Source organism: Oncorhynchus clarkii, chromosome 15 (assembly GCF_045791955.1).
Source record: "Oncorhynchus clarkii lewisi isolate Uvic-CL-2024 chromosome 15, UVic_Ocla_1.0, whole genome shotgun sequence".
Classification (NCBI taxonomy): Eukaryota; Metazoa; Chordata; class Actinopteri; order Salmoniformes; family Salmonidae; genus Oncorhynchus; species Oncorhynchus clarkii.
This window is the reverse complement of record NC_092161.1, coordinates 30,973,850-30,999,344: the sequence shown is the minus strand read 5'-3', so window position 1 is coordinate 30,999,344 and position 25,495 is coordinate 30,973,850. Positions and strand designations below refer to the sequence as shown.

Sequence of the window (25,495 nt, the reverse complement as noted above, 5' to 3'; positions counted from 1 at the left end):
TTGAAGTGTACCTATGATGAACATTTTAGGCCTCTCTCATCTTTTTAAGTGGGAGAACTTGCACAATTGGTGGCTGACTAAATACTTTTTTTAGGGGGGGGGGGTGAATAGTAGTGCACGCTCAAGTTTTCAGTTGTTTTGTCTTATTTGTTGTTTGTTTCACAATAAAAAAAATATTTTGCATCTTTGTAAATCAAATGATACAAACCAACCCAAAAATCTATTTTAATGGGTTGTAAGGCAACAAAATAGAACAAATGCCAAGGCGGGTGAATACTCTCGCAAGCCACTGTAGATCTTCAAGTCAAGCTTTATTTATACAGCACATTTCAGACATGGAGTGCAACGCAATGTGCTTCATGGGGAAAAAACAACTAAAAAACAATGAAAATGAAGATATTTAGTACACAACAACATAGGATGAAAACAAAAGGACAAAAACTGAACGACTGAAAAGCTAAGGAAAAGCAAAGCTAAAAATATGCGAAGTTGTGAGTCATCCAAGTATTTAAATCACTGACACAGTCTAATAATTTATCCGTGGAGCTAAAGTCCTCTGGTGACACACGGTAATGTAAAGTTGTTTATCGTCTGCGTAGCAGTGCAAATCAACGCTGTGCTTTCTGATAACACTGCCAAGGGGTAACATGGAAAACTGAACAGTACCCGACCCAAAATCTAACCTTCTGGAACGCCATGTGATATGTATTTTCTCTTGAGTTATGTTCACACAAAAAAAACTCTCAACCGATTTAAATAGGTCCTAAACCAATTTAGAATTGGACCGGAGAGACCAACCCACCTCTCCAGTCTCCAGTCCAGAAGGAAATCATGGTCAACAGTGTCAAAAGCAGCACTTCAATCCAAGAGCACAAGGACATAGAGCTGTTTGGCATCTGTGTTGGCTGTAAGATCATTTACCACTTTAACTAAGGCTGTCTCTGTGCTGTGGTGGGGTGGGCACCAAAATCAGATTGGAATTTTTCCAAAATGCAGTTGGCACTTAAAAAATAATTGAATTGCTAAGAATCTAGATTACTTTTCTTCAGAATGGTTTTCACCATACCATTTTTTAGTGCAGTGGGGGAAGTGCAGGGAGTGATTAACAGAAGCTTTCTCTTCTTCAGATATGCAATTAAAACTGTTTTGAAGAAGGGGATGTGGATAGGATTGAGAAGGCAGGTTGAAGGCTTACTTTGTGGTATCACTTTCCTGAGCGTGTCTGTGTCAACCAGGGAAAATACATCCATAGTGCCTTTGCGTGGTAGGCTAGAGCACAAATCATCAAACGTCTCATCAGGTCTTGCTTGACTGATACCCAGCCTCATCTTATCTCTGAAATATGCCACAAACTCATCACATTTAGATTCACACACATTTGATGGGTTAGGATTTATCAGGCCAGCAATGGTCAAGAAGGGAACGCTCTCATTATTCTGATTAATAGTGATCAAGTTAGAAAAATGAGCCCGTCTGGCATTTCTAATTGCCTTGTTATGAATGCCAAGTTGCTCTCTCAGAATATCACAATGGACCTGCAACTTTGACTTTCTTCACTTCCGCGCTGCCTTTCTGCAATCCTCTTTAATTGATTACTTTCCTCACTCATCCAAAGGGGCTCTGCTTTTGGATTTGGCCTTTTTCAACTTTACTGGAGCTATGCCATCAATGGCTGCCCTTAATTTGCTGTTAAAGTTGTCAACTAAATCATCCTGCACATTAGGTGTTCACTCCACTCCAGTGTGTCTCCATAGCAGCCATTACAGCCCTTGTCAACTATACAGAGATAGTACAGTGAGATGAACTATACAGTGAGATTTACATATCTAGAACATGACCATGATTAAGGGTTACCTTCACATTCCTATCGTGCTCTCTGTAACGCTTCAGCGATACAGATTGAATAGAGCCATAACTCTTGCTCTGCCTTAATGTGATTGTGGGAGGAATAATGTATTATGACGTGAAGATCTGTCAGAACAAGTGTTGTGTCTGCTGGACTACAGATGATGCTAACAAAATGGGTATCTCATGTTTGTTGGTTAAATAAAAAATTAAGAATTGCACCCGCTTTTTCGAACTGGTCACAATTTCGATCTTGAAACACTGTTCATCTGTTGACCGGAGTCGCTAGAGTTTGATGAGCCAAGTAAAGCCCCCCCGGACAAACCCTCCCCTAACCCGGACGACGCTGGGCCAATTGTGCGTCGTCCTATGGGACTCCCGGCCTCGGCTGGTTGTGGCACAGCCCAGGAATGAACCCAGGTCTGTAGTAACGCCTCTAGTGCTACGATACAGTGCCTTATACCACTCTGCCGCTCAGGAGGCCCAAATTGAGTCATTTCATAAGCATTAAGAATGATTTATAATGCCTTAATATGCTGTAACTCCTAAAATATGTAAATTCATATTTTGATATCATTGTTTGAATTCCTCCGGATTGTTGCAAGGACTCCTTCATATGCTTTTTTCACAATACAAATGTTTATGTATTTATTTACCTTGTGGCTATAGTGCCAGGGATTGACTGAAGCAACTCCTCCCGAGACTGAGGCTGTCCTAGTATAGACACCTTAGACTTGGACCTCACCTTGGATCCTTGTTGATACAGTATGGCCCTGAAATAAACAAGCCTCCATTCTCACAGTACATTCACAGAGTAGTTTTTCTGGGCAGAGAAAAACAGAGTCATTTTTCCACATTTTGATAGGTTACAGCCTTATTCTAAAATGTACTAAACAGTATTTTTTCCTCATCAATGTACACACAATACCCCATAAAGACAAAGTAAAAACATGTTTTTAGACATTTTAAACGTATTAAACAAAAATATTATGTTTACATACAGTACCAGTCAAATTTTTGGACACACTTTCTCCTTCAAGTTTTTTTAAACTATTTTCTACTTTGTAGAATAATAGTGAAGACATCAAAACTATGAAATAACACATTGAATCATGTAGTAACCAAAAAAAGTGTTAAACAAATCCAAATAGATTTTAGATTCATCAAAGTAGCCACCCTTTGCTTTGCTGACAGCTTTGCACACTCCTGGAATTCTCTCAACCACCTTTACCTGGAATGCTTTTCCAACAGTCTTGAAGGAGTTACCACATATGCTGAGCACTATTCAACAGATTTCCACTGGTCTAATGTCCTTTGCTCGTGTTTGTTTGCCAAAGCAAGTTTATTTTTATTATTGGTGTCCTTTAGTAGTGGTTTCTTTGTAGCAATTCGACCATGAAGATCTGATTCACGCAGTCTCCTCTGAATAGTTCATGTTGAGATGTCTGTTACTTGAAGTCTGTAAGGCATTTATTTGTGCTGGAATTGGAGGTGCAGTTAACTCTAATGAACTTATGTGGAGCAGAGGTAACTCGGGGTCTTCCTTTCCTCTGGTTGTCCTCATGAGAGCCAGTTTCATCATAGCGCTTGATGGTTTTTGTGACTGCACCTGAATAAACTTTCTTGACTTCAGCTTCAAAGTTCTTTACATTTTCAGGATTGACTGACCATCATGACTTAAAGACATGATGGACTGTCATTTATCTTTGCTTATTTGAGCTGTTCTTGACATAATATGGACTTTTTTACCAAATAGGGCCATCTTCTGTATACCACCCCTACCTTGTCACAGCACAACTGATTGGCTTAAACCCATTCAGAAGGAAAGAAATTCCACAAATTAACTTTTAACAAGGCACTGTAAATTGAAATGCATTCCAGGTGACAGCTGGTTGAGAGAATTCCAAGAGTGTGAAAATCTGTCATCAAGGCAAATGGTGGCTACTTTGAAGAATCTCAAATATAAAATATATTTAGATTTGTTTAACACTTTTTTGGTTACTACATGATTCCATATGTGCTATTTCATAGTTTCAATGTCTTCACTATTATTCTATAATGTAGAAAATAGTAAAAATAAAGAAAAATCATTGAATGTTTAGGTGTGTCCAAACTTTTGACTGGTACTGTAAGTATTCAGACCCTTTACTCAAACTTTGTGAAGCACCTTCTGTAGCGATTACAGCCTTCTTGAGTATGATGCAGCCTTCTTGAGTATGAGTATGATGCTACAAGCTTGGCACACCTGTATTAGGGGAGTTTCTCCCATTCTTCTCTGCAGATCCTCTCAAGCTCTGTCAGGTTGGATAGAAAGCGTTGCTGCACAGCTATTTCCAGGTCTCTCCAGAGATGTTCAATCGGGTTCAAATCCGGGCTCTGGCATGGTCCACTCAAGGACATTCAGAGACTTGTCCCGAAGCCACTCCTGCGTTGTCTTGGCTGTGTGCTTAGGGTCGTTGTCCTGTTGGAAGGTGAACTTTCACCCCAGTCTGAGGTCCTGAGCACTCTGGAGCAGGTTTTCATCAAGGATCTAGGTACTTTTCTCCATTCATCTTTTCCTCGACCCTGCCGCTGAAAAACATCCTCACAGCATGATGCTGCCACCACCATGCTTCACCTTAGGGATGGTGCCAGGTTTCCTTCAGACATGACGCTTGGCATTCAGGCCAAAGTGTTCAATCTTGGTCTCATCAGACCAGAGAATATTGCTTCTCATGATCTGAGAGTTTTTAGGTGCCTTGTGCCAAACTCCAAGCCGGCTGTCATGTGCCTTTTACTGAGGAGTGGCTTCTGTCTGGCCACTACCATTAAGACCTGATTGGTGGAGTGCTGCAGAGATGGTTGCCCTTCTGGAAGGTTCTCCCAACTCCACAGAGGACCTCTAGAACTTTGTCAGAGTGACCATCGGAATCTTGGTCACCTCATTGACCAAGGCCCTTCTTCCCTGATTGCTCAGTTTGGCCAAGCGGCCAACTCTAGGAAGAGTCTTGGTGGTATTAAACTTCTTCCATTTTAGAATGATGAAGACCACTGTGTTCTTGGGGACCTTCAATGCTGCTGAAATGTTTGATTCCCTTCCCCAGATCTGTGTCTTGACACAATCCAGTCTTGGAGCTCTACGGACAGTTCCTTCGACCTCATGGCTTGGTTTTTGCTCTGACATGCACTGTCAACTGTGGGACCTTACAGGCATGTGCCTTTCCAAATCATGTCCAATCAATTGAATTTACCACATGTGGACTCCAACCAAGTTGTAGAAACATAAAGGATGATCAATGGAAACAGGATGCACCTGAGCTCAAATTTTTTTCTCATAGCAAAGGGTCTGAATATTTTGTTTTTTGTTTTTCATCCATTTGTAAAAATGTATAAAACCTGTTTTTGCTTTGACATTATGGGGTATTGTGTGTAGATTGCAGAGGATAGTTTTTTTTAAATCCATTTTAGAATAAGGCTGTAACGTAACAAAATCTGGAAAAAGTCAAAGGGTCTGAATACTTTCCGCAGGCACTGTAAAGTACATGACTGGTCTGCAAAAACACTCAAACCATCTCCATTAGTGAATGCAGTGCCATGAGCTTCCTAGCTCTGACTAAATTCATTCAAAAGAAATTTTTTTTTGAACAAATGAACTTTTACTTCTGAAACAGATGGCGTATACAGTCTAACATTTATGATGATTTCTTTCCCATTATCAACTGGTCCAACGCCCTTTAATTTGACAGAATAGTTGGGCTCTCAACCCAAAGGTTTGACTGCAAGTTTAGAAGAGTGCTGGGCATTCACTGTCTGCAGCCCAAATGGCACCCTCTTCCTTACATAGCGCACTACTTTTGACCAGGACCCATGGTACTCACAACCTGGTTTCCCAAAAATATCTTAAGGCTAAATTCATCGTTCAAACTATATGGTTCTAACGATGAACTTAGCCTTAAGATGGTGAAAAGTAGTGCACTATGTAGGGAATATGGTGCCATTTGGGATACAAGCACTGCCGTTAGCTCAGCCATCTGTAATTGGGGCTCAGTGACATTTCCCCCCCCCCCCCCCCCCTAATTCACAATTTCTGAATTAACTTCTGGAAGTTACCCAGGTCCTGTTGTGTGGGAATTGAAGGTGTTGCACTTGGCAACAGAGAGGGAGAGCTGGAGCAGTGAAATGTTCCAGTCCATTTGTCAAGGTGGAGTCCGACTCTGTCCATGACTGAACAGAAAACAATCAGTGCTAGCTAGAAACGGTAGGCCTTGTGTTGCGGAAAGTTCTCAAGAAGTACAATACAAGTTGACTTTATTTAAACCTGATAATATGCACAGTTGCCAAAGAATCACCATCGACCAACGACAACAACAACAAATAGCTATAATAAAAGAGAATATTAAAGGAGTTCTCAAAAGTATTGTAAGTATACTTGTCCTCAGGGATGTGTTTCCATTATATATATTACATTATTGTTAAATTGAAAAAATGACAAAACCAATATGTTTACAAAGAGAAGAAGATATAAAGTACAGTTTATGAACTATTGAAGCAGTAGCACTTCCGCAAAGTCCCTTGTTTCGTTTAATGAAATGTTTATGAACAAACAATTCTCTTGGTCTGTTTCTTCTTCTGTGGGCTCCTCTTGGGCCTTTGTCCCTGGTGAAATAATCAAACATTTAGTTTAGATTAGAGTGACAAATCAGACGGAGGTGAATTTAACACAACAGGTATGAAACTATTTTTTGTGTTAGCGATTTTTAACTATTCTTAACATGCTTGGAATTAGAATTTCTCCCTGGTCACAAAAAAGTGATTGATTGGTTTATTGACTCAGGTGGGGGTGAGGGACACGTGGAGGGGGACATTGGCCTCACCAAGGGTTCAGGTTTGTCTGGGACGTCCATAGCGGAGTACGCTCCTGTTCGTCCTCTTGGCTTCCCTTTCTTCTTCTCCTTCTGCAGCTGCCTCCGTACTCTGGTTACCTGGAAGAACAACAACATGACGTAAGACTTCAATGATACAATGTTGAATGCAGGTCGACTAAGTATCGCTAAGATAGCATCTCCATAACTCCTGCTGAAACTTAGGCTGTCCTAATATGGACAGCGGACGTATATTTCATTTTTATTAAATCTTTATTTGACTAGGCAAGTCAGTTAAGAACAAATTCTTATTTACAATGACAGCCTAACAAACCCTAACCCGGACGAGGCTGGGCCAATTGTACGCCGCGCTATGGGACTCCCAATCACCGGCGGTTGTGATACAGCCTGGAATCGAACCAGGGTCTGTAGTGACGCCTCTAGCACTGAGACGCAGTGCCTTAGACCACTGCGCCACTCGGGAGCCCATATCTCATGTCGGCAGTGTGTTTGAGAATCTCACTAAACAAAAATGTTTACGTGATGGTCTGCTCCTGGGTTGTCATGGCAATGTTGTATACCTGTATGGTGGCGCTGGGGTTGTTGCTGAGCAGAGAAAAAGATCCCACTCTGGATTTAGGCTTGTTCTTCTTCTTGGTCCCAGACTGGCCCAAGTGTCTCCTGGCCCGCTCTGTCTGGAGGAACAACATTCCCGGGGGATCATTTAGAAACTAAAAGTGGCCCGGCTACTGTACATTAAAAACAGGAGTCTGTTGAAGGGAGGACGGCTCATAATAATGGCTGGAATGGATACATAGAACGGTATCAAACACATGGAAACCATGTGTTTGATGTGTTTGATACGGTTCCATTTATTCCGTCTCAGACATTACAATGAGCCCTTCCTATTTAAAATGACATTAGCCACCACTGTAGCATATCAAGGGCTTCAAGAAAACAACTCGGGATAAGAAACTACAGTACACCATCCATCACATTCTTTCTTATGCCGCTGTTTTTGGTGGGATCACAACAATTACAACACAACAGCCCCATTGGATCGTTTGAGACCTCTCCCTCTTGTTCGTCTCCCTCCCTGTCTCCAGCGTTACCTCAACTTGGATGAGTGTGTTGGGGAAGCCCTTAGTTGAGAAGGACCCAGGAAGGCTGGAGTGCTTCCCCAACTCTCTCTCCTGTCTGTCCAACGGCACGGCCGACAGTATGTTGTCATCCTTCCACCTCTATTCAGAAATAATTGAGGCATTGTGAATGAACATGGAGCCAGCACTGTGGCTTCAGCAATACAATAGTGTTGTATAACTACAGTATGTACAATGTAACACATTGCTGTAAATGTACAGCAAAATATTTACAGTTAGCTACTGTAATTCTATATTACAGTACAGCACTTTAAAGAGCAATGCATTATGGGGGAGGGGCTCATTGGCATTCCGCTACACTGTTGTAAAATTATATTCTTTATTTTACGATATAATTTTACAGTAAAGTACTGTATTACCTGTTTTGCTGTATATTTCTAGCAGCATACTGTGAATTATAGTGCATTTTGGGAAAATGTCGTGGATGAAGAAAGACTCTGGCTTATTAACATACTTAGAGGCATGCCTTCTACATGGAAACATGTATTGCATCCGCTAGTGAGAATGCTGTACCAATTAAACTGATATGTGGTAGTAGTGCCCAAACAATTAATGTGTATTAGGGGACAGATCAGAGTAGCAGCAAGTCTTAAACCTTTACTGGTTGAGTGTTTTGCCAAGTCATTTTGGTATATTTTACCCTGTAATCAGCCATTTTTTTTGGCCTTTAGAAGTGCAAGTGATATAAAATGCCAAATATTCATAAATATGCTGTAAAATACAAATACCTAGCAGCCAACCTGCTTGCACCAATGTAATTAGTGAAATATCAATATTACAATTACAGTAGAATATACTTATTTAGTCTACAGCAGGCAAATGTTACTGTGTTGTACTGTATGATTGCTCTGATATTACAGTAACTTAAAAGAAGCTGGCGGCGAGTTATTGTGAATATTACAGTAACAAACGTGGCACTAGCAAGAGATGGGCAAGGATACTTCAAAAGGTATCTTGTTACAAATACACAATACCTTGAAGACCAATGTATTCTTAATTACAACAACTTTCTAAGTAACGGTTACATAAACCTTTTACTTGCTATGACATGTTTTTTTTAATCAAAATTAGTTTAATGCACTGACTGACTGTAAGTCCCTCTGGACAAGAGTGTCTGCTAAATGACCAATGTCAATTTAAAAATGAACACTTGCAAAGCACACTGCTGGACATTGTGTAGTTATGCGGGCTACTTGCAAGTTTATTTTTGCATTAGAAAATACCAAATGTATGTATTCTTATTAAACTGTTACAAAATACATGAATTGTACTTCAGGCCAGTTAAATACAAAATAGATATTGAAACTATTCAAATACTCATATCAAATACGTGTAATAGAAATACTGCAGATCGTTGGAACTAGCTGCCTTCACTGTAAATCTGCAACAGTTTACTAACCACTGTTCTTCCAGTAATGCACTGTACATTCTAGAAATACAGTATGTTGCTGTAGTCAGGTGTTACGGTAATATGCTGTAAATTTGTGTTTCAGTAAAGGTCCTGTAAATCTAAAGTAATTTACTGTCTTCTGTGCTGCCAATATTGTACTGTACATTTACAGCGACCTACTGGCTACTGTGCTGCCAGTAATTTACTGTAAAAATTACTGGACATTTTTTTTTTTACAGTGTATAGTTCAAGTAGGCTAATTGGTTGTATTGTTTTGTTTTGCAGTTGTAAGGAGCAGGATTTATATAAATGTCTTACACCAAGTACAGAGTGTGCCTCAAGTCGTCCTCTCTGTTGGGCAAAAGAAAATTGTAAATAATGGGTTAATGCAATTTGGGAGAAAATAAATGCCTTCTATAAATGTTATCGTGTGTGTGTGTGTGTGTGTGTGTGTGCGCCTGCGAGTCTGTTGGTAAAGAGGTATATAGTCCTATATCCTTTCTTATACACAGATGTCTGAGCAATGACTTTGGTGAATCTATATTTAATATCAACATTCAATATCTTGGGGCTAAGCGTTTGAGTTGCACGGATCTTCGTGTCTCGTTGGAATCATATTCCTCCCGGGGAGTTACCATACAGAGTGGAAAGTAATCCAGTACAAGGCAGCAGTCCTCTGTGACAGAGAGCAGACTGTAACAGGATGTCTTTGTGGGGAGGGAGGCTCGTATACCTGTGGCTTTTTCTGGGTATGGGTCTCTCTTGGAGCAGATGGCATCAGCCGCAGAAACCCATCCTTCTGAAGGAGAAGATCCTTTTAACAACATGTATTCTTTATTCCACTTACGTAATAATAACACCTCAACCCCACTCCTATGCAATTACTAAACAATTACTAAATTGATATGTTTACAACATGCATGTATGTCGTTACTTGCAGAATTACATTCTGATTAGAAAGGTATAACAGTAACTGAATGTAAAGTGTTACAATCGGACAATTGAGACGATTCATAAACCACATCCTGTCAGGATGAGTAAAGGGAAACAGTGACCATATTGTAGGAGTTCAGGCTTTACTAGAACAAAGAGGAAAACAGAGTTCGTACTGTATGCCTTTTCACAGTGTACGTCCCCTCCTTAAACATACAGTGCATTTGGAAAGTATTCAGAGGCCTTGACTTTTTCCACATATTGTTACGCTACAGCCTTATTCTATAATGGATTCAATTATTTTCCCCTCATCAATCTACACACAATACCCCATAATGACAAAGTGAAAAACGGTTTAGAATTTTTTGCAAATGTATAAAATAAAAAAAAGGTAAATACCTGATACTCTAAATTGAGCTCAGGTGCATCCTGTTTCCATTGATCATCCTTGAGATGTTTCTACATTCTACGGTGGAGTCCACCGGTGATAAATGAAATTCATTAGGCATGATTTGGAAAGGCACAAGCCTGTCTATATAAGATCCCACAGTTGACAGTGCATGTCAGAGCAACAACCAAGCCATGAGGTCAAAAGGAATTGTTCGTAGAGCTCCAAGACAGGATTGTGTTGAGGTACAGATCTGGGGAAGGGTACCAAAACATGTCTGCAGCATTTAAGGTCCCCAAGAACCCAGTGGCCTCCATCATTCTTACATGGATGAAATTTGGAACCACCAAGACTCTAACAGAGTTTCAGAGTTCCTCTATGGAGAGGGGAGAACCTTCCAGAAGGACAACCATCTCTGCAGCACTCCACCAATCAGGCCTTTATGGTAGAGAGGCCAGACGGAAGCCACTCTTCAGTAGAAGGCACATGACAGCCCAACAGGACAACGACCCTAAGCACACAGCCAAGACAACACTTTGGGACAAGTCTCTGAATGTCCTTGAGTGGCCCAGCCAGAGCCCGGACTTGAACCCAATCTAACATCTCTGGAGAGACCTAAAAATAGCTGTTCAGCGATGCTCCCCTTCCAAACTGATAGAGCTTGAGAAGATCTGTAGAGAAGAATGGAATAAACTCCCCAAATACAGATGTGCCACGCTTGTAGGGATACCCAAGAAGACTCGAGGCTGTAATCGCTGCCAAAGGTGCTTCAACAAAATATTTGCAAACTTTTCTAAAAACCTGTTTTTACTTTGTCGTTATGGGGTATTTTGTGTAAATTGATGAAGAATAAAATCTATTTACTCATTTTAAAATAAGTCTGTAACGTAACAACATGTGGAAAAAGTAAAGAGGCCTGAATACTTTCCGAATGCTCTGTATCTCTCCCTGGAGAAACTTCTGTTGTCCTAATATAGACACAATACTTTGTACAAAGGTCATGCCCTGTATCCACTTCACACTCAGTGCACAAAGTGTGCTCTTCAGGGTCACGTATCCCTCATTACATGGAGGCGCCATGTTCTTTTTTTATTGATCTATTTTGAGCACTTTCTGTATAGTCCATTTAGTTCTGTGCTAGTTGTTGACGAGCACCATGAACTAACCCTAGTAATGTATTATGTTCCATTATCCACATTCACGATGACATTGGTGGGAAAAAGCACAGGCAAATAAACTCAGCATTGAGTTCAATTAAACTTTTAAAGAAATAATAGATTTCTTCAATAATGCTGCCTAAGGCAACTGGGAATCCAACCACATCTGAAGTTTAAATAATTGCACGTACTGTAATAGTGTAATTACACACAAAACACATAAAACCTATATTTCCCACACGGTAAAGAATACTAGACTCAGTCTTCCACATTGTTGGTGAAAATCCTCTTTTGAGGAATGAATGCTGCATCTTTCATTTTGTATTTTCTTTAACCTTTATTTTATCAGGGAGTTAAACTGAGACCAATGTCTCTTTTACAGATGAGAATTACAGAAATGACAGAACTTAACACATCAAAATGCAATGAGAAAGAAAATCTTTCATACATCTGCTGTATGTATTGGCCAGATGAAGGTAACTGCTTTGGACAGAACATGGGGAATGTCCACAAAGAATGTCGACCGCAAATATGGCAGCTCAAACGGCTCTGTGGCCACATTAAAAGTCTGCAGAGAGTTTGTTCCATTGAGGGTAATAGAATAGGTTACAATGAAACTTTGTGCCTGACTAAAATAAGTGTATGCTTCCAGGTTACTGGAATGTTTAACTCTATTTAAATCCATGCATGTGTTCCATCCAAAATAGGACATGCTCAGCCACCATTCCACTGTGTCACACACACACACACGCACACACACTTTCAAAAAAAATGCTGGATTGTTTGGTTGACCCAACTGCTAGGTTGCATGCGTTGGGTCACTTAGTTAGGTTGTTTTCTTTAAAAAAAAACTGCTGGGTTATTGATGCTGGGTGCTGGGTTATTGGTGCTGGGTTTATGAGATATGACCCCAGCGGGTCAGCTCAGAAGACTAGAGGCATAGCTTAGTAGGGGCGTGGATTTCAGATAGTTATTTTTGGCAACCAGTGAGAGTAAATGTAATTGCAGCTCATCTGCTCTGTTGTTATCAGATGTTAAGGTTGAACACTGACACTTTTGAAACTTTAATGAGGCTTACACAAGTGTATGAGTTCCTCAAGAGTCCCAGTGTTGGGATATGCAAAGAAAAGATCTCTCAACATTGTATCTCAATGTTGGCATATGTAAATAAAATATATTATGACATTTGCAGTGTAAAACGTAACATAATGAACATGAATGACATGTACTCTTCCAGGTAGCCAAAAACAATTATCTGAAAGCCACGAAAGTTATTCACGCAACCCAACTGGCTGGGTCAAAATAACCCAGCATGTGTTTTGTCCAGTATTTACCCAGTTGGGTTGTTTTTAACTCAGCACACACTCAATGGAAACACAAGAGCATTCATAGCAGTTATTGGCTTCCTTTGGCTTCTGAGCTAATGTTGCTACTGCAGAGTCTGGGGAAATGTTAGCTTGTAAAAAAACAAAAAAACTTGTCTAGCACCAACACTTCTGAACTCCATCTACCTGACCAAATGAGCTCCTCCACAAAACACAACAAACCTACAACTGTAACCTGGGGGCCCCAATCCCTTACCTTTCCTCCGGTGGTCTGCCCATTAACACAGTCTTCCACCGGTGATGTCCCAGTGCAGTCTGCACCACGTGTGAGCTGGAGAAAGCTGCCCTGCAGACAGAGCAGACTGAGGCACACCCAAAGAGCAGCTTCCATGATGGTGCAGGTCCAAGGACTGAGGCCCAGCCCCCGTCAGCCCCTTGTTTTATACCATCCGCTCCGAACCTAATGAGGACCAGATGCAGAAGAACAGAGGAAGGGGGGGGGCATGCCAGCTTCAGCTTCACACAGACAAACAGGATCGCACCACACCGCAGCCCAGCGTTCTACGCCAGCTAGCGGTTCTGCGGTTCTCCAAAAACATGTCAGCCATCTGAAGGGCCTCTCCCAATAACCACCCCCACCTCCCCTGTACCAGTCTGGACGGCGCATGAAAGTCATTTTCCACTGATGCTTTAAAAATTGTCACATACTGTAACGAGAGAGAGAGAGAGAGAGAGAGAGAAAATCAGTAAAACAAGGTAAGTCAAACCTCTTATGACAGCACTTGAGAGATTGGTGGCTCACTTTAAGGATATCCAGGAAAAGAGAAGAAGATTTGAGTTGGTTTCACATGTTGATCTGCCAGAGATAAAGTTCTGGGTTTATACTGCTCTACCTCGCCCTAGTGAAATAAATGTATGTATATATTTTCATGTGGTTCTTTATCCCAGACGGACCCTCTAAACCCTTTCTGTTGGTTTGGACCACACATAAACTTTGCTTACACTTTGAGCTAACGTGTGTTTTGTGATCTGATCAATATGATCCAGTTTGATCAAGGTTTGTCACGTCTATTAAAATGTGTCTCTCATTCATTCACCGTGTCTGCATTGTGACCACATTAGCTGGTGCCTCCCTGTATGCAAATTATTTGACAGATAGTCTTTCAAAATAATCTGGATGTATTTATTTTAACACAGTTACTGATGCCATAAATCAATGGCGCTACCTGTCAATGATTTTAGAGGCCAGTATAATGATGAATTAAATGGTTTGACCATCCAGATCTGTTTACACTTGATTGATATCCAGATGCAATGCGTGCCTTGCTACATCTGGAGGTGGTAAGGAACATCTGATCACAATCCGATCAGAATGTGTATTTTAACCGTCTACACCTGTCTTAAAATGTGGACAATATCAGGACAAAAGGTGTATCTTAGCACCATGTATAAACAGGGCTATGCTATAGTCATTCATTTCCAGAAGTACATCAACAGATGTAAGGGGTTTGTCTACAGTAAGTCACAATGGGCAGTTGTAAGGAAACTGCAGTGCTGGTACATTTGCTAACACATTATTTATGCTGGTGTTTTTTTGTCCCATTCGATTTCTTTCGATATTTCGTTTGTATAAAAAATAAAAAAAAATTGGCAAGCATGTGGCTGTGTCCAAGTAGAGTGAATGATTGTAAGGGGGCCTGTCTGGAAGTTTTATTTGGTCTATAAAAACCAAACATGCCCTAATGGATGATTGTTCCTATGTGAAAATTGCAGGAGAATACAGTAAGGACCCTGTTTGAAGGAAGGTGTATGAAAGGATGGAAAGAGTGAGTGCGTGAGTGAGTGAGAAAGGAAGGAAAGAGGGGTATTTATCCTTCTATCCATGTTCCTCTTAAAAATGAGGTACAATAATTTTGAGCAATGATTGGAAAATACTGAACATAGTGTAAGTTTATATCCTGACGAGTCGATTGATGCACCTGTCAATCTAATGAACATAATAAAAAAATCCCCATCAAAATCCGTGTTTTTTTAACTAGAGATACCGCGTCTGCAATGGAAAGTGGCAGAGCTACGGCACTGTTTGTCAGACCAAGTAGACATCCCGAAAATCAGTCTTCTCACAAAAAACATGTATGGAGGGAAAATGTATGGAGTAAAAAGTACACTATTTTTTTTTTAGGAATGTGGTGAAGTAAAAGTAGTCAAAAATATAAATAGTAACGTAAAGATACCCCCAAAAAACGACTTAAGTAGTACTTTAAAGTACTTTACACCACTGCCTGGTATCGATTAAAAAAATGAATGGAAGTATGGAAGTAGTTTTGTGCCATCAAATAAAAGGGGTTAATATGTGTCCAAAAATATATATATTTCATGAGCTTTCTTATATATCCTTGATATAGGACAGACACTTCAAAACCTTATTCCTTATGATGTATTTTTTGACTGTTTGTTTTGCCATTTATGAATGTGTTATTCAATGCGTTTCTATGGACTATAGTAGTAATGGCCAAATATATATATACTGTTGTCACGTGTAGTTTCATGTTATCACATTAACATTAACATTACGTGATCACATGTGAAGTTCATGTGGGGTCAAATCTAATAGAACACAACACAGAGTGAAACCCTCTGTCACGACTTCCGCCGAAGTCGGCTCCTCTCCTTGTTCGGGCGGCGATCGGCAGTCGACGTCACAGGCTTTCTAGCCATTGCTGCTCCATTTTTCATGTATCCATTTGTTTTGTCTTGTTCCCTGCACACCTGGTTTTCATTCCCCAATCAATCTACATGTATTTCTTCCTCTGTTTCCCGTCATGTCTTTGTGTAAGATTGTTTGTGTTACGTGTGTATTTTTGATGCGCCAGACTGGCTCGTTTTTTCCTGTGTTATTTTTCATGAAGATGGTTATTGTTAAACATAATTCTTGTGACTATTTTGCGCGTTTTGCACTTTTGCCTAAATAAAGTGTGCGCCTGTTCACAAATCTCTGCTCTCCTGCACCTGACTTCGCTACCAGTACGCACACATCGCACACATCTGACACCCTCTGTATTTTCAAGTATTGTGGTGGCATCATCATGTTATGCTTGTCATACTGGGGAGTATGTCAGGATCAAAATAAATATTACATGGAGCCAAGCCCAGGTAATAAGTTAGACGAAAACCCGCCTCTGTATTCTGAACACCTAACCCTGGGATAGAGTTGTAGACAATTACGCAAATGTTTATGCCAAAAATACACCAGATGGCTTTTTGAGTGGTATAGTCTTAATGCTAACTTAAATGTGCTTAAAAATCTGAGACAATATTTGAATATTGCTGTCTATAAATTATTCCCAAGAATGTTTGCTGAGCTTGAGCAATTTTGACAAACGCAATGTATTTATGTTGCCCTAAGAGTGTTGGAGAATCTTATTCAAAATGATTGACAGCTCTAATGGCTGCCAAAGGTGCTTCCACCAAGCATTAACTCTGGGGTGTGAAGACATATGCAATCAAGACATCTTTGTTATTTTATTTTCTATTACTTTCTTTCACTTGTGGAGCAAGTTCTGTAGATTTGTAGGATTTTTTAATTTGTAATTTTATTTTATTTTAAATTTTAAGGCAGCAAAATGTGAAGACTGTGTACGGGGTGTGTACACTTTCACTAGGCCCTGTATACATGATATGCCAAATAGGTGGTACCTGACAGGTAAGCATGGGAAAATAGAAACAAATAAGGTACAGGTAGGACTATGATATTAGTGATGAAGTGTTTCTCTTCTTTACTAAGCATAAATACTGGAGGACTGGAGATCGACTGACAGTCCAGCAAAGGGAGACATGGCAGAGTGAAAAACAATGGCAATTTCGGAAGCCTTGCTTAGACTGGAATGTAACCCAAGTGAACTATGAAAACTCAAACATGCATTTTATGAGGGCTAACCGTACAATTGACTCTATTATTGTATTACTTGCTACATTTTTTTGTTTCATCTGACATGCACTTACCATCCATCAGTTTGACAATAGTTGGAAGGGAACTTGCTTTTGTTTTGGAAAGGGAATCAAGACACATTTTGGGTTATGTATTCACATACTGCACATACTTATATTCGCCATGTCAACAAACTCTGCAGGGCAAAAAGAAGGTTTCTTTTTGAATGCTTTCAGGCAACAGGAATGAAGTGAGACATCTCATTTGGGAGACCATCCATTCTCCCCATGCAGCGTAGGCCTGTTCAGTGTGAGATGGATAGTGGTGGGCTGGTGCTGAAAGACTGTGGCAGGATGTGGTTTACTGTGCAATCTCACTGCAAATGGAAAGCAAATGGATATAAATCAGTCACTTTATAGAGAGCTGGTGTAGGTCTGTGTGTGTCTGTGTGTGTGTGTACACCCGTGTGTGAGTGTGTGTTTACATGGCTCTTTGAGGCTATGATAGGGCTCCCAATGGAAAGTGAATTGGTCCAGCTATGGTCAATGAGCCCCCTGGTGCCTCTAGGCATAAGCTCTCCCAGCCAGCCCTCTATTTGGCTCACCATACTCTGCCGGCCACAGAATGGCACCATCCACTCTAAATGCCATTGCTGTGTGTGTGTGCATGCATGTGTGTAAAGAGCAAGAGCATTAACAGTTCTGGCCTGGTGTGCCTCAGCCCTGTTTGTGTTGTGCAGGTACTAATCCCAGTATTGCTTACTCAGGTTTTTAGCTAACACCCTTTTCTCTCTTCCCTTTTTTTGCAGGCCCCTGTTTGCAGCCTCGGCTAGCGTCTGGCTCGTGAGTCGGGAATCACAATCAATATTCTTCCAAAGAGCTGTGTCACTTTTTGCGAGTGGCTACTTCCCGCAGAGGTGTGAGAGGAGCGTGAATCACGTAGCCTCCTTTCAGGAGGGGAAAAAAAAGAAGAGAAACTCAAGGACGAGCCTGACAGAAAACACACGGCACAGGCGTATGTGGCATAATTTGTGCATCCGTCATTGGAAAAGGGGAGCTTGTTGTCTCGCCCTCTCTTTCAACATCACCTCTGTGACTATGCCTGTGCCCCTACGCCAGCGAGTTTGGTGGACTGAGACTAATTGTCAAAGTTGGTATTGTAGTGTGCTTAAATACTCATCAATGGCTAGCTAACGTCCGTTCATTCATCTTGACATTAGCATCTATGTTGCCTTCCTAGAATCAAAGTCCCCCTTTAGAATATCATCAGTCTCCTCTCTCACAGACCACAGATGAAATCAGGCTCAGTTCCCATTCCGAACTACAAATGAGTTTCCAATTTGAGCGTGAATATGATAGTGAATCCTCCCTGGGAAGGGAGGATTATTAATGAAGGGGTCATTTGTAGCAGCCGGGAGGCTCTGCTGGAATGTCATGATGTTCTGGTATTTCCCTGCCAGCCCCAAACATGTAGACATAAATCATTATTTCACTTCTATGTACTGCAGGGCCAGAGGGACACACACACACACACACACACACACACACACACACACACACACACACTCTACCACTCTCAAAGTGAAGGTATCAGAGGGAGAGAGTTTACCCTTGGAGGCAATGGCTGTGTGTCTATCTCAGTCAATACTCAACACTCTTCAGAGCTGATGAATGTCTGTGTTTGCAGGTAATGACTCAGGGAGGAAAATTGTTATTAAACAATCGGACACATTTGAGTGATCTCTGGCATTATCCCTGCGTGTGTGTGTGTATGTGTGCAACAGACAGCGTGAAGGTCACGCCCCCTCACGATCTCCAACCAATTTATAAACCAGTCACTCTGCTGGCGTTACCATGGCAGCAAGGAGTTAAAGGCAAACAATGCCATTCAGGGTGGAAGGCAACCCTTTGATGAGAGGAGAGAGAAACATGGGGAGATGTGTAATACCCATCTATCTCCTGAGGAGAGATAGAATATGAAGAGGCAGTACTTTATATAATATACAAATCCCTTCATGGAGTTTCACTTTAACCTCTTACATGCACCACAAAAGATTGGTGCATGTAAAGGGGGGGGGGGGGGGGGGGTAAATATCCAGGTGTTAACAAACACACATAGTAGGTTACATTTCCACCATGCAGAAATTCATTCCTTTCAGTGTTTGAATTGGTCTGGAACACACTGATTACGGGCACTTCTAATTTTATACTGCTTGAGTACTGGCACCTCTTATAGAATATTGGCTTAAAATATGATGAGTACTGGCACCTAAATGTAAAAAGCACCTATTTCTTTCCACTTCAAGCACTGATTCCTATGTGTCAAACAAAGTCTCTTTAGAATGTGCAGCACACATTACCATTAGTCAGTGTGTCAGTTGAGACAGCACAGAAATGGCAACTACTGAAATAAAGCAACGTTGTCATTTCACAGGGGAACGACTGAGAATGGCCCTCTTCCTTCCCGTAAATCTGATTGTCTGTGTGTGTGTGTGTTCCATTTCAGAGCTGAACCGAAACTGTCTGTCATCTAGTCTGATACAGTACGCCGTCTGCATGCTAAAAAAGGCGTAGTTTCCTGGTCTCATCTATTTCAAACAACATGGCATTCTACTGTATCTTTATTCGATAGTTTGTGTCTGCTTAGAATAAGACTATTCCTTAGAAGAAGAATATTCCCCTCGCAAAATAGTCCTCCTGAGACTGAAGCTGTCCTAATATGGATACTGCACATTAGTTGCATTATTTCAAAACAGGACAGAGGATTTTTTTTTTATAACGTTGAATCAGTTTGATTAACCATGTTGAATTCGCGTGGTTGTTAAGTGTACCTGCCTCTTGCTCCGTGGATGAGTGGGAGCAGCTGTTGGAGGACTGTTAAGAAACAGTTTGGCAGAGATCTGGGTGAAAATCAACAGCCCGTAGATGACAAGGCAACCTGTTCCGAATTCGTCAGCAGCACACAGTTCCTACTGCTGCCCAAGAATTCTCCATATTTATTCAGTTTTCCCATGGAGTTCTAAAAATGAATGGACATCATTAGACGGAGAGATACATAAGTGTCTCGGGTGTATGAATTGGACGTTTCTCCGGTATTCTATCTATCTCAACAAGGAGCTGTTGGCACATAAGCCCCTGATCGCAGACTCTACTCTTGGGCTAGTTGCTTGTTTGTACGGGTAATGGGTAATGACAAAGTGTTGCGCTTGATCTGAGCCTATCATTGAAATGTTGTGTGGCGCTAGCCAAACAAAGAGTGTGTTAGCAAACAGCTGTGGCTGGAGTAATATTGGCAGGCGAACTGTGTGGTACTTGGCAAATTTACTGTCACTCATTCAAATATGTGTAATAAACACAGTGAGGTAGGTTAGGGGGGCACTTTCCTCTGACTACTAATAGCCTTCCTCTGACTAAGTCTGGAAGCCTGGGGAGACTCTCGATGTGTTGTCGTTTCCACGGAGGGGAAACAGACCCTGTTGTAGTAAAACCATGGGAGTTGTTACGAAGCTCAACTCAGCCATGTGCCTATCTCTGAATGACCACTTGCGTCATTCACCACTGAGTCACTCAGTGCACACTTGTGGTCCACTGTGATAACAACCGTTTTTTCCTTTCTTAGGTTCCCTACGCTTTGTCAGTTTCCCTGTCAGTTTCCGAAGGTGGTTGTGAAAAACGCCCTACTGACAACACAGTGTTTTTGACCGACAAAACCAAACCATCCGGGTAGCAAGTCATTACGCCTGTGCCGTCTCTCATTACTTTAATGACCATAGTTGAGCTGTGAGTGGGCTGTAACCAGGAGGCAGATAGTTGTTTTGTTAAATGGGTGGAATGAGCAGGAATGTCCTCAGCCACTGTATTTTGACTCATTAAAGTGGTGAGGGCCTTATTAGCACTAGTTTATTATCTGGAACTGGGGGAATGGCCTCCTCCCGTCCTCCCTGGAAACGCTATACCGTATATATACAGTATACGCTACACGGAGTGTACAAAACATTAAGAACACCTGCTCTTTCCATGACATAGACTGACCAGGTGAATCCAGGCGAAAGCTATGATCCCTTACTGAAGTCACTTGTTAAATCCACTTCAATCAGTGTAGATGAAGGGGAGGAGACAGGTTAAAGGAAGGATGTTTAAGCCTTGAGACAACTGAGACATGGATTGTGTACGTGTGCCATTTAGAGGGTGAATGGGCAAGACAAAAGATTTAAGTGCCTTTGGTATGGTAGTAGGTACCAGGGCGCACCGGTTTTGTTTCAAGAACTGCAGCGCTGCTGTTTTTCTTTTGCGCTTAACATTTTCACGTGTGTACCAAGAATGGTTCACCACCCAAAGGACATCCAGCCAACATGACACAACTGTGGGAAGCATTGGAGTCAACATGGGTCAGCATCCCTGTGGAACTCTTTCGACACCTTGTGGAGCAACTCAATACTAGGAGGATGTTCCTAACGTTTGGTAAACTCAGGACCCGCCATTCCTTTTTCACAGGACATCTAATACATTGTGTGTATGGTGTAGGCTTACCTTGAGGTGACATTTTGATAGCTGTGTAATTCTCTCTCGGACAAGGTGAGTTTGATCAATATATTCGCCTCAATTGACAACAACAAACAAGTGCAAAGCTTATTGTTGATAATAGTTACCTTGTCCGAGGGATTTGCGCAGTTATCAAAACGTCACGCCAGGGTAAGCCTACACGAAGCAGGCCTTATAATGAAGTAGTTTTACATTTCCAGATGGAAAAATGAATGGTGAAATAATGATTGGAAACATCTCTGGGTTTTATGACTCATACTGTGGTACTCAATACCGTATGCGCTGTAATAAATATAATTGAAGTACTATATGTAAAATGCAGAATGTGACACTAGTCTCCCTGATTAAGAGGCTCACATAATAGCCAAACAATTATGTGTTTATTTTTTTTCAAGTTTAGCCAACGGCTCAACATTTCTACTTGGAGTGAGTCACTGTATGTTTTAATGTTTTTTGTTGTTGTTGTTGATGCCCTTCCCGACAGTTCCAGTGCCACTTAGGCAATTAGTCATCTTTAGTATGCAGTGTGCTCCATCTCCACCTACTCAATCATCAACACAGGCAATTATGTTCAATGGAATCGGAAGCAGCAGACGAGCTGCCGGAGATGATAGAAAGTGGTGTGAGAGGTGTGCTGCTGAGCTTCCCTCTGCATTAGTCAAGCCTGTGGGCTGCTTAGTACGCACATTATTGAGGGCTTAGCGAAGAGGATTACTAATTCAAATCAATACCTCCTGAATGTGAGCTCTTTCAGAATCGTAGTCTTTAATGTTTTGATACAGGAAATCATTAGAGGTCTTCTGAGGAGGGTTTACCCTCACGTGGGCTTAACGAGTGGAAGGGGTTTTCTATAGCTAGAGTATGTCAAAGATTAGAGTATGGATTTTAGGCTTTCTAAACTTCTGACTCATTCTAGGTCTTGCGGCTGAATAAAAACTGGACACAGGGGTTAATCCCGGTTCATGCTACTCAATACAGGTCAGAATTTCCCTCTTGTTGTTGTGAACATGCTGCGAACACACACATACACACATACACGCACACACACATAGGCTGCAGGTACGCCTAGCGATTAGAGCATTGGGCCAGTAACCGAAAGGTCGCTAGTTCAAATTCCCGACAAGGTGAAAAAATCTGTCGGATGTGCATTTGAACAAGGCACTTAACCCTAATTGCTCCATTATGGCAGACCCTGGCAGTGACCCCATTCTCCGAAAGTAACTCAGGGGGAGTTGGGAGGTGCAAAAAACACATTTACAATTCACACATGAGTAGGAAATAGGACGCGTAGAAGCGCACGCGCACACACAAAGGCCAGTCTCCCACCTCGAGGCAGAAATTCCAAATGTCACCAGCTGAAGTTTATAACTCTATTCAAAGGTCAGAGACTCGTTTGCCGGGTCAATGTTAAATTTTAGCCCTGCCACCAGATACTGCGGTTTCAAACCCGACACAAAACACACTGTCCAGTCTGAGACTGTCAGCATGGCCAAGTCTATATGATGACTCAGTGTGGGGGGGATTTCTTGTGTCTAATTGAGCAACTTGGTGTATTAGTGCAGTGTTCGCCGGCTCATTGAGTCCCATTTATTGTGGTCTTTCCCACTCCCACCTCTCTGCTGTCTGTTTATTTTCTTTCCCTCTTAACTACCCTCTCTCCTTCCGTAAAATCTATTGTTTTCTCTTGTGTCTGTTGTGCAAGGATCTTGAGTTGTAATAGGTTACTTAAAAGGGACAAGAATTCCAGACAATGTTACAGAAGGACATTTTAAGCCATTACTTAATTCTATTAATATCAAGCCTATCAATTTCAATAACACCAAGAAAGGGATAAAGTCAAATTGAAATTAACTGAGTAATCTGAGAAAAATGTACAGTGTAAGACTATAAAGCCTGGTCTCAACACTTTACAAGGAGAAAGGCATTTAAGGACAGACAAATATGGAAGTTTCCTGGTGTTGAACCTGTCACTCTGTCTTCCGTTTAGACTTTGCTCCATAACAGCACCTCCGGACACAGAAGAGGCATGTTTTGATGAAGAGGAGGGTGAGCAGCATCACAATGGCCAGTAGGAAAGCGAACACGTCCAGGCTGTGGTACTGGTACCAGGTGAGCTCGTGGGCCTGGACCCTCAGGTGCTTGGCACCTTTATTCCTCATGGTGAACTCTATCCAGAACACTGCCTCATCCTTGGGACTGATGGGCCTGTCATGGTGGATCCTGGACAACCTCAAGGCGTTCTCCTTATACGACGGCTCGTTGATCACAGCGTTGAGTCCATCCACCAGATCCTGGGTTTTCATGGTGTTGAAGTTCATGATGACCGCGGCCCCCTTGGCCTTCATGTGGACCATGTTGTCTGGCTGGTCAGCGAACATAGGAATTCCCACCATGGGGACTCCGTGATAGATGGCCTCATAGATGCCGTTGGTTCCACCGTGGGTGATGAAGGCTCTGGTCTTGGGGTGACCCAGCAGGTCGTTCTGCGGGATCCAGTCCAAGACTCTAGTGTTGGGGGCCAGGGTCTCAGGCTTCTCCCCACTGAGCCTCCACAGGACCTTCTGGGGAATCTGCCCCAGGGCTGAGGCGATCATGTTCCCTTTCTCTGTGGTGAGGTTCTTGATCATGGACCCGAGGGTGAACACCACAATGCCGTCATCTCCAGAGCTCTGCACAAACTCCTCCATGTCCTCTGGTAAGGGCTTGGCAGGCTTGCAGTGGATTCCCCCCACAAACTTGAAGTTAGGGAGGAAAGGACGAGGGTAGTCAAAGTCCCAGTATGTCCGGATCAGCCACAAGTCAGCTTGGCCCATCACTTCACAATAGGTTGATGGCTTCCCTCGAATCTCACTGTAGTAGGCGTCTATGTCTTGCCAATAACCGTATGCCATCATGTCCTGGGACGCATAGAAGAGGAAGTTCAACAGTCTTTCAGCGAAGCTCATTTCGTCGGTTAACTTGACCATGGCACCAGGGACAAAGGATGGTGGAGAAGGCAGCTGCCCACAAAGCCTCTCCCACAGATGGGCAATAGAGAAACGCAGGGTGTAGACCAAAGGAATGCCCAGATCCTCAGCCACCAGGTCACTGCAGGGGTAGATTGGGTCGGATAACAGAACATCATACTTGGCCTCTCTCAGTCTCCTCATGACGGTCTCTGACCTCAGCAGTCCGTCACATATCTGGATGGAAAACTTTAATTCTCTTTTTACAATATGATACCCCTTCCAAAGGATCTGCAAGTAGCTCAGGTGGTCGATCTCGTACATGTGAAAGTGGATGAGCTCCTCAAAGAAATCGATCATCTGTTGCATTGAGATGGTGGTGTTGAATGGTTCGTAGCTGAAGTGAGCCTTTTCCGTGGGGTCCATGTATACAGAGGCACTCTGCACCAGCACGGTAACACTGTGTCCTCTGTCAATCAGAGTGTCCAGCATAGGCTTGAGGTTGATCCAGTGACTGCCTTCAGTGTGCCAAACTAATATGTTTCCACAGTTTACACTCCCTATGATACATAACTGTGCGATCACAAACACAGAGATATGCCGTGTCGGCTTCATCGTGACTGTGTGGAAGCGAGTTGAAAACTACCTTTTAAAACTCTTTCCAAAGTCAACCAATCATTAACTGAAGTTGAACTCTGTATTGCAGTACTAGAGAGTATTTATCCTGTCACATAAAACCAGATAAGCGAGCCACCGCCTTGATCTTTCGGTGTGAAAGGTAAAGGCAAGCACACAGACAGTAATCCTGCTTGTTCTGCTTGTCCCTACCCAGAGTCAAGCAGCTAGCTGCTTGTAAGCCCTGCCAGCAACACACTGTTCAGTCATAATAGGTACCAGTGCGATTCAAATCTTACAGAGGCGTAGGCAGCAGAATGGTAATCTCCCCCAAATCCTGGGCAGGAATGTAGGCCCAGGAAATAAGTCAGGAGAGTTTTGTTATGGCAGAGGGGATAAACAAATGGGCTGAGGCACTCTGGATTTG

At 42.0% G+C, this 25,495-nt stretch overlaps 2 protein-coding genes across 2 annotated transcripts; both read right to left on the bottom strand.

Moving 5' to 3' along the window:
• Positions 1-5,457: 5,457 nt before the first annotated feature.
• Positions 5,458-13,445, bottom strand: LOC139366774 (uncharacterized). Its single transcript, XM_071104478.1, has 7 exons — positions 13,296-13,445; positions 9,970-10,035; positions 9,555-9,587; positions 7,799-7,927; positions 7,268-7,381; positions 6,699-6,806; positions 5,458-6,480 (listed from the first exon to the last, which is right to left on the bottom strand). The coding sequence occupies exons 1-7, from the start codon at positions 13,428-13,430 to the stop codon at positions 6,418-6,420; spliced, it is 648 nt and encodes a 215-aa protein (XP_070960579.1). The 5' UTR covers positions 13,431-13,445; the 3' UTR covers positions 5,458-6,417.
• Positions 13,446-23,475: 10,030 nt separating this feature from the next.
• LOC139366773 (UDP-glucuronosyltransferase 2A2-like) lies at positions 23,476-25,068 on the bottom strand. The gene has a single exon (XM_071104477.1). It carries the CDS (start codon positions 25,066-25,068, stop codon positions 23,476-23,478), a length of 1,593 nt encoding a protein of 530 aa, XP_070960578.1.
• Between the last annotated feature and the right edge of the window lie 427 nt (positions 25,069-25,495).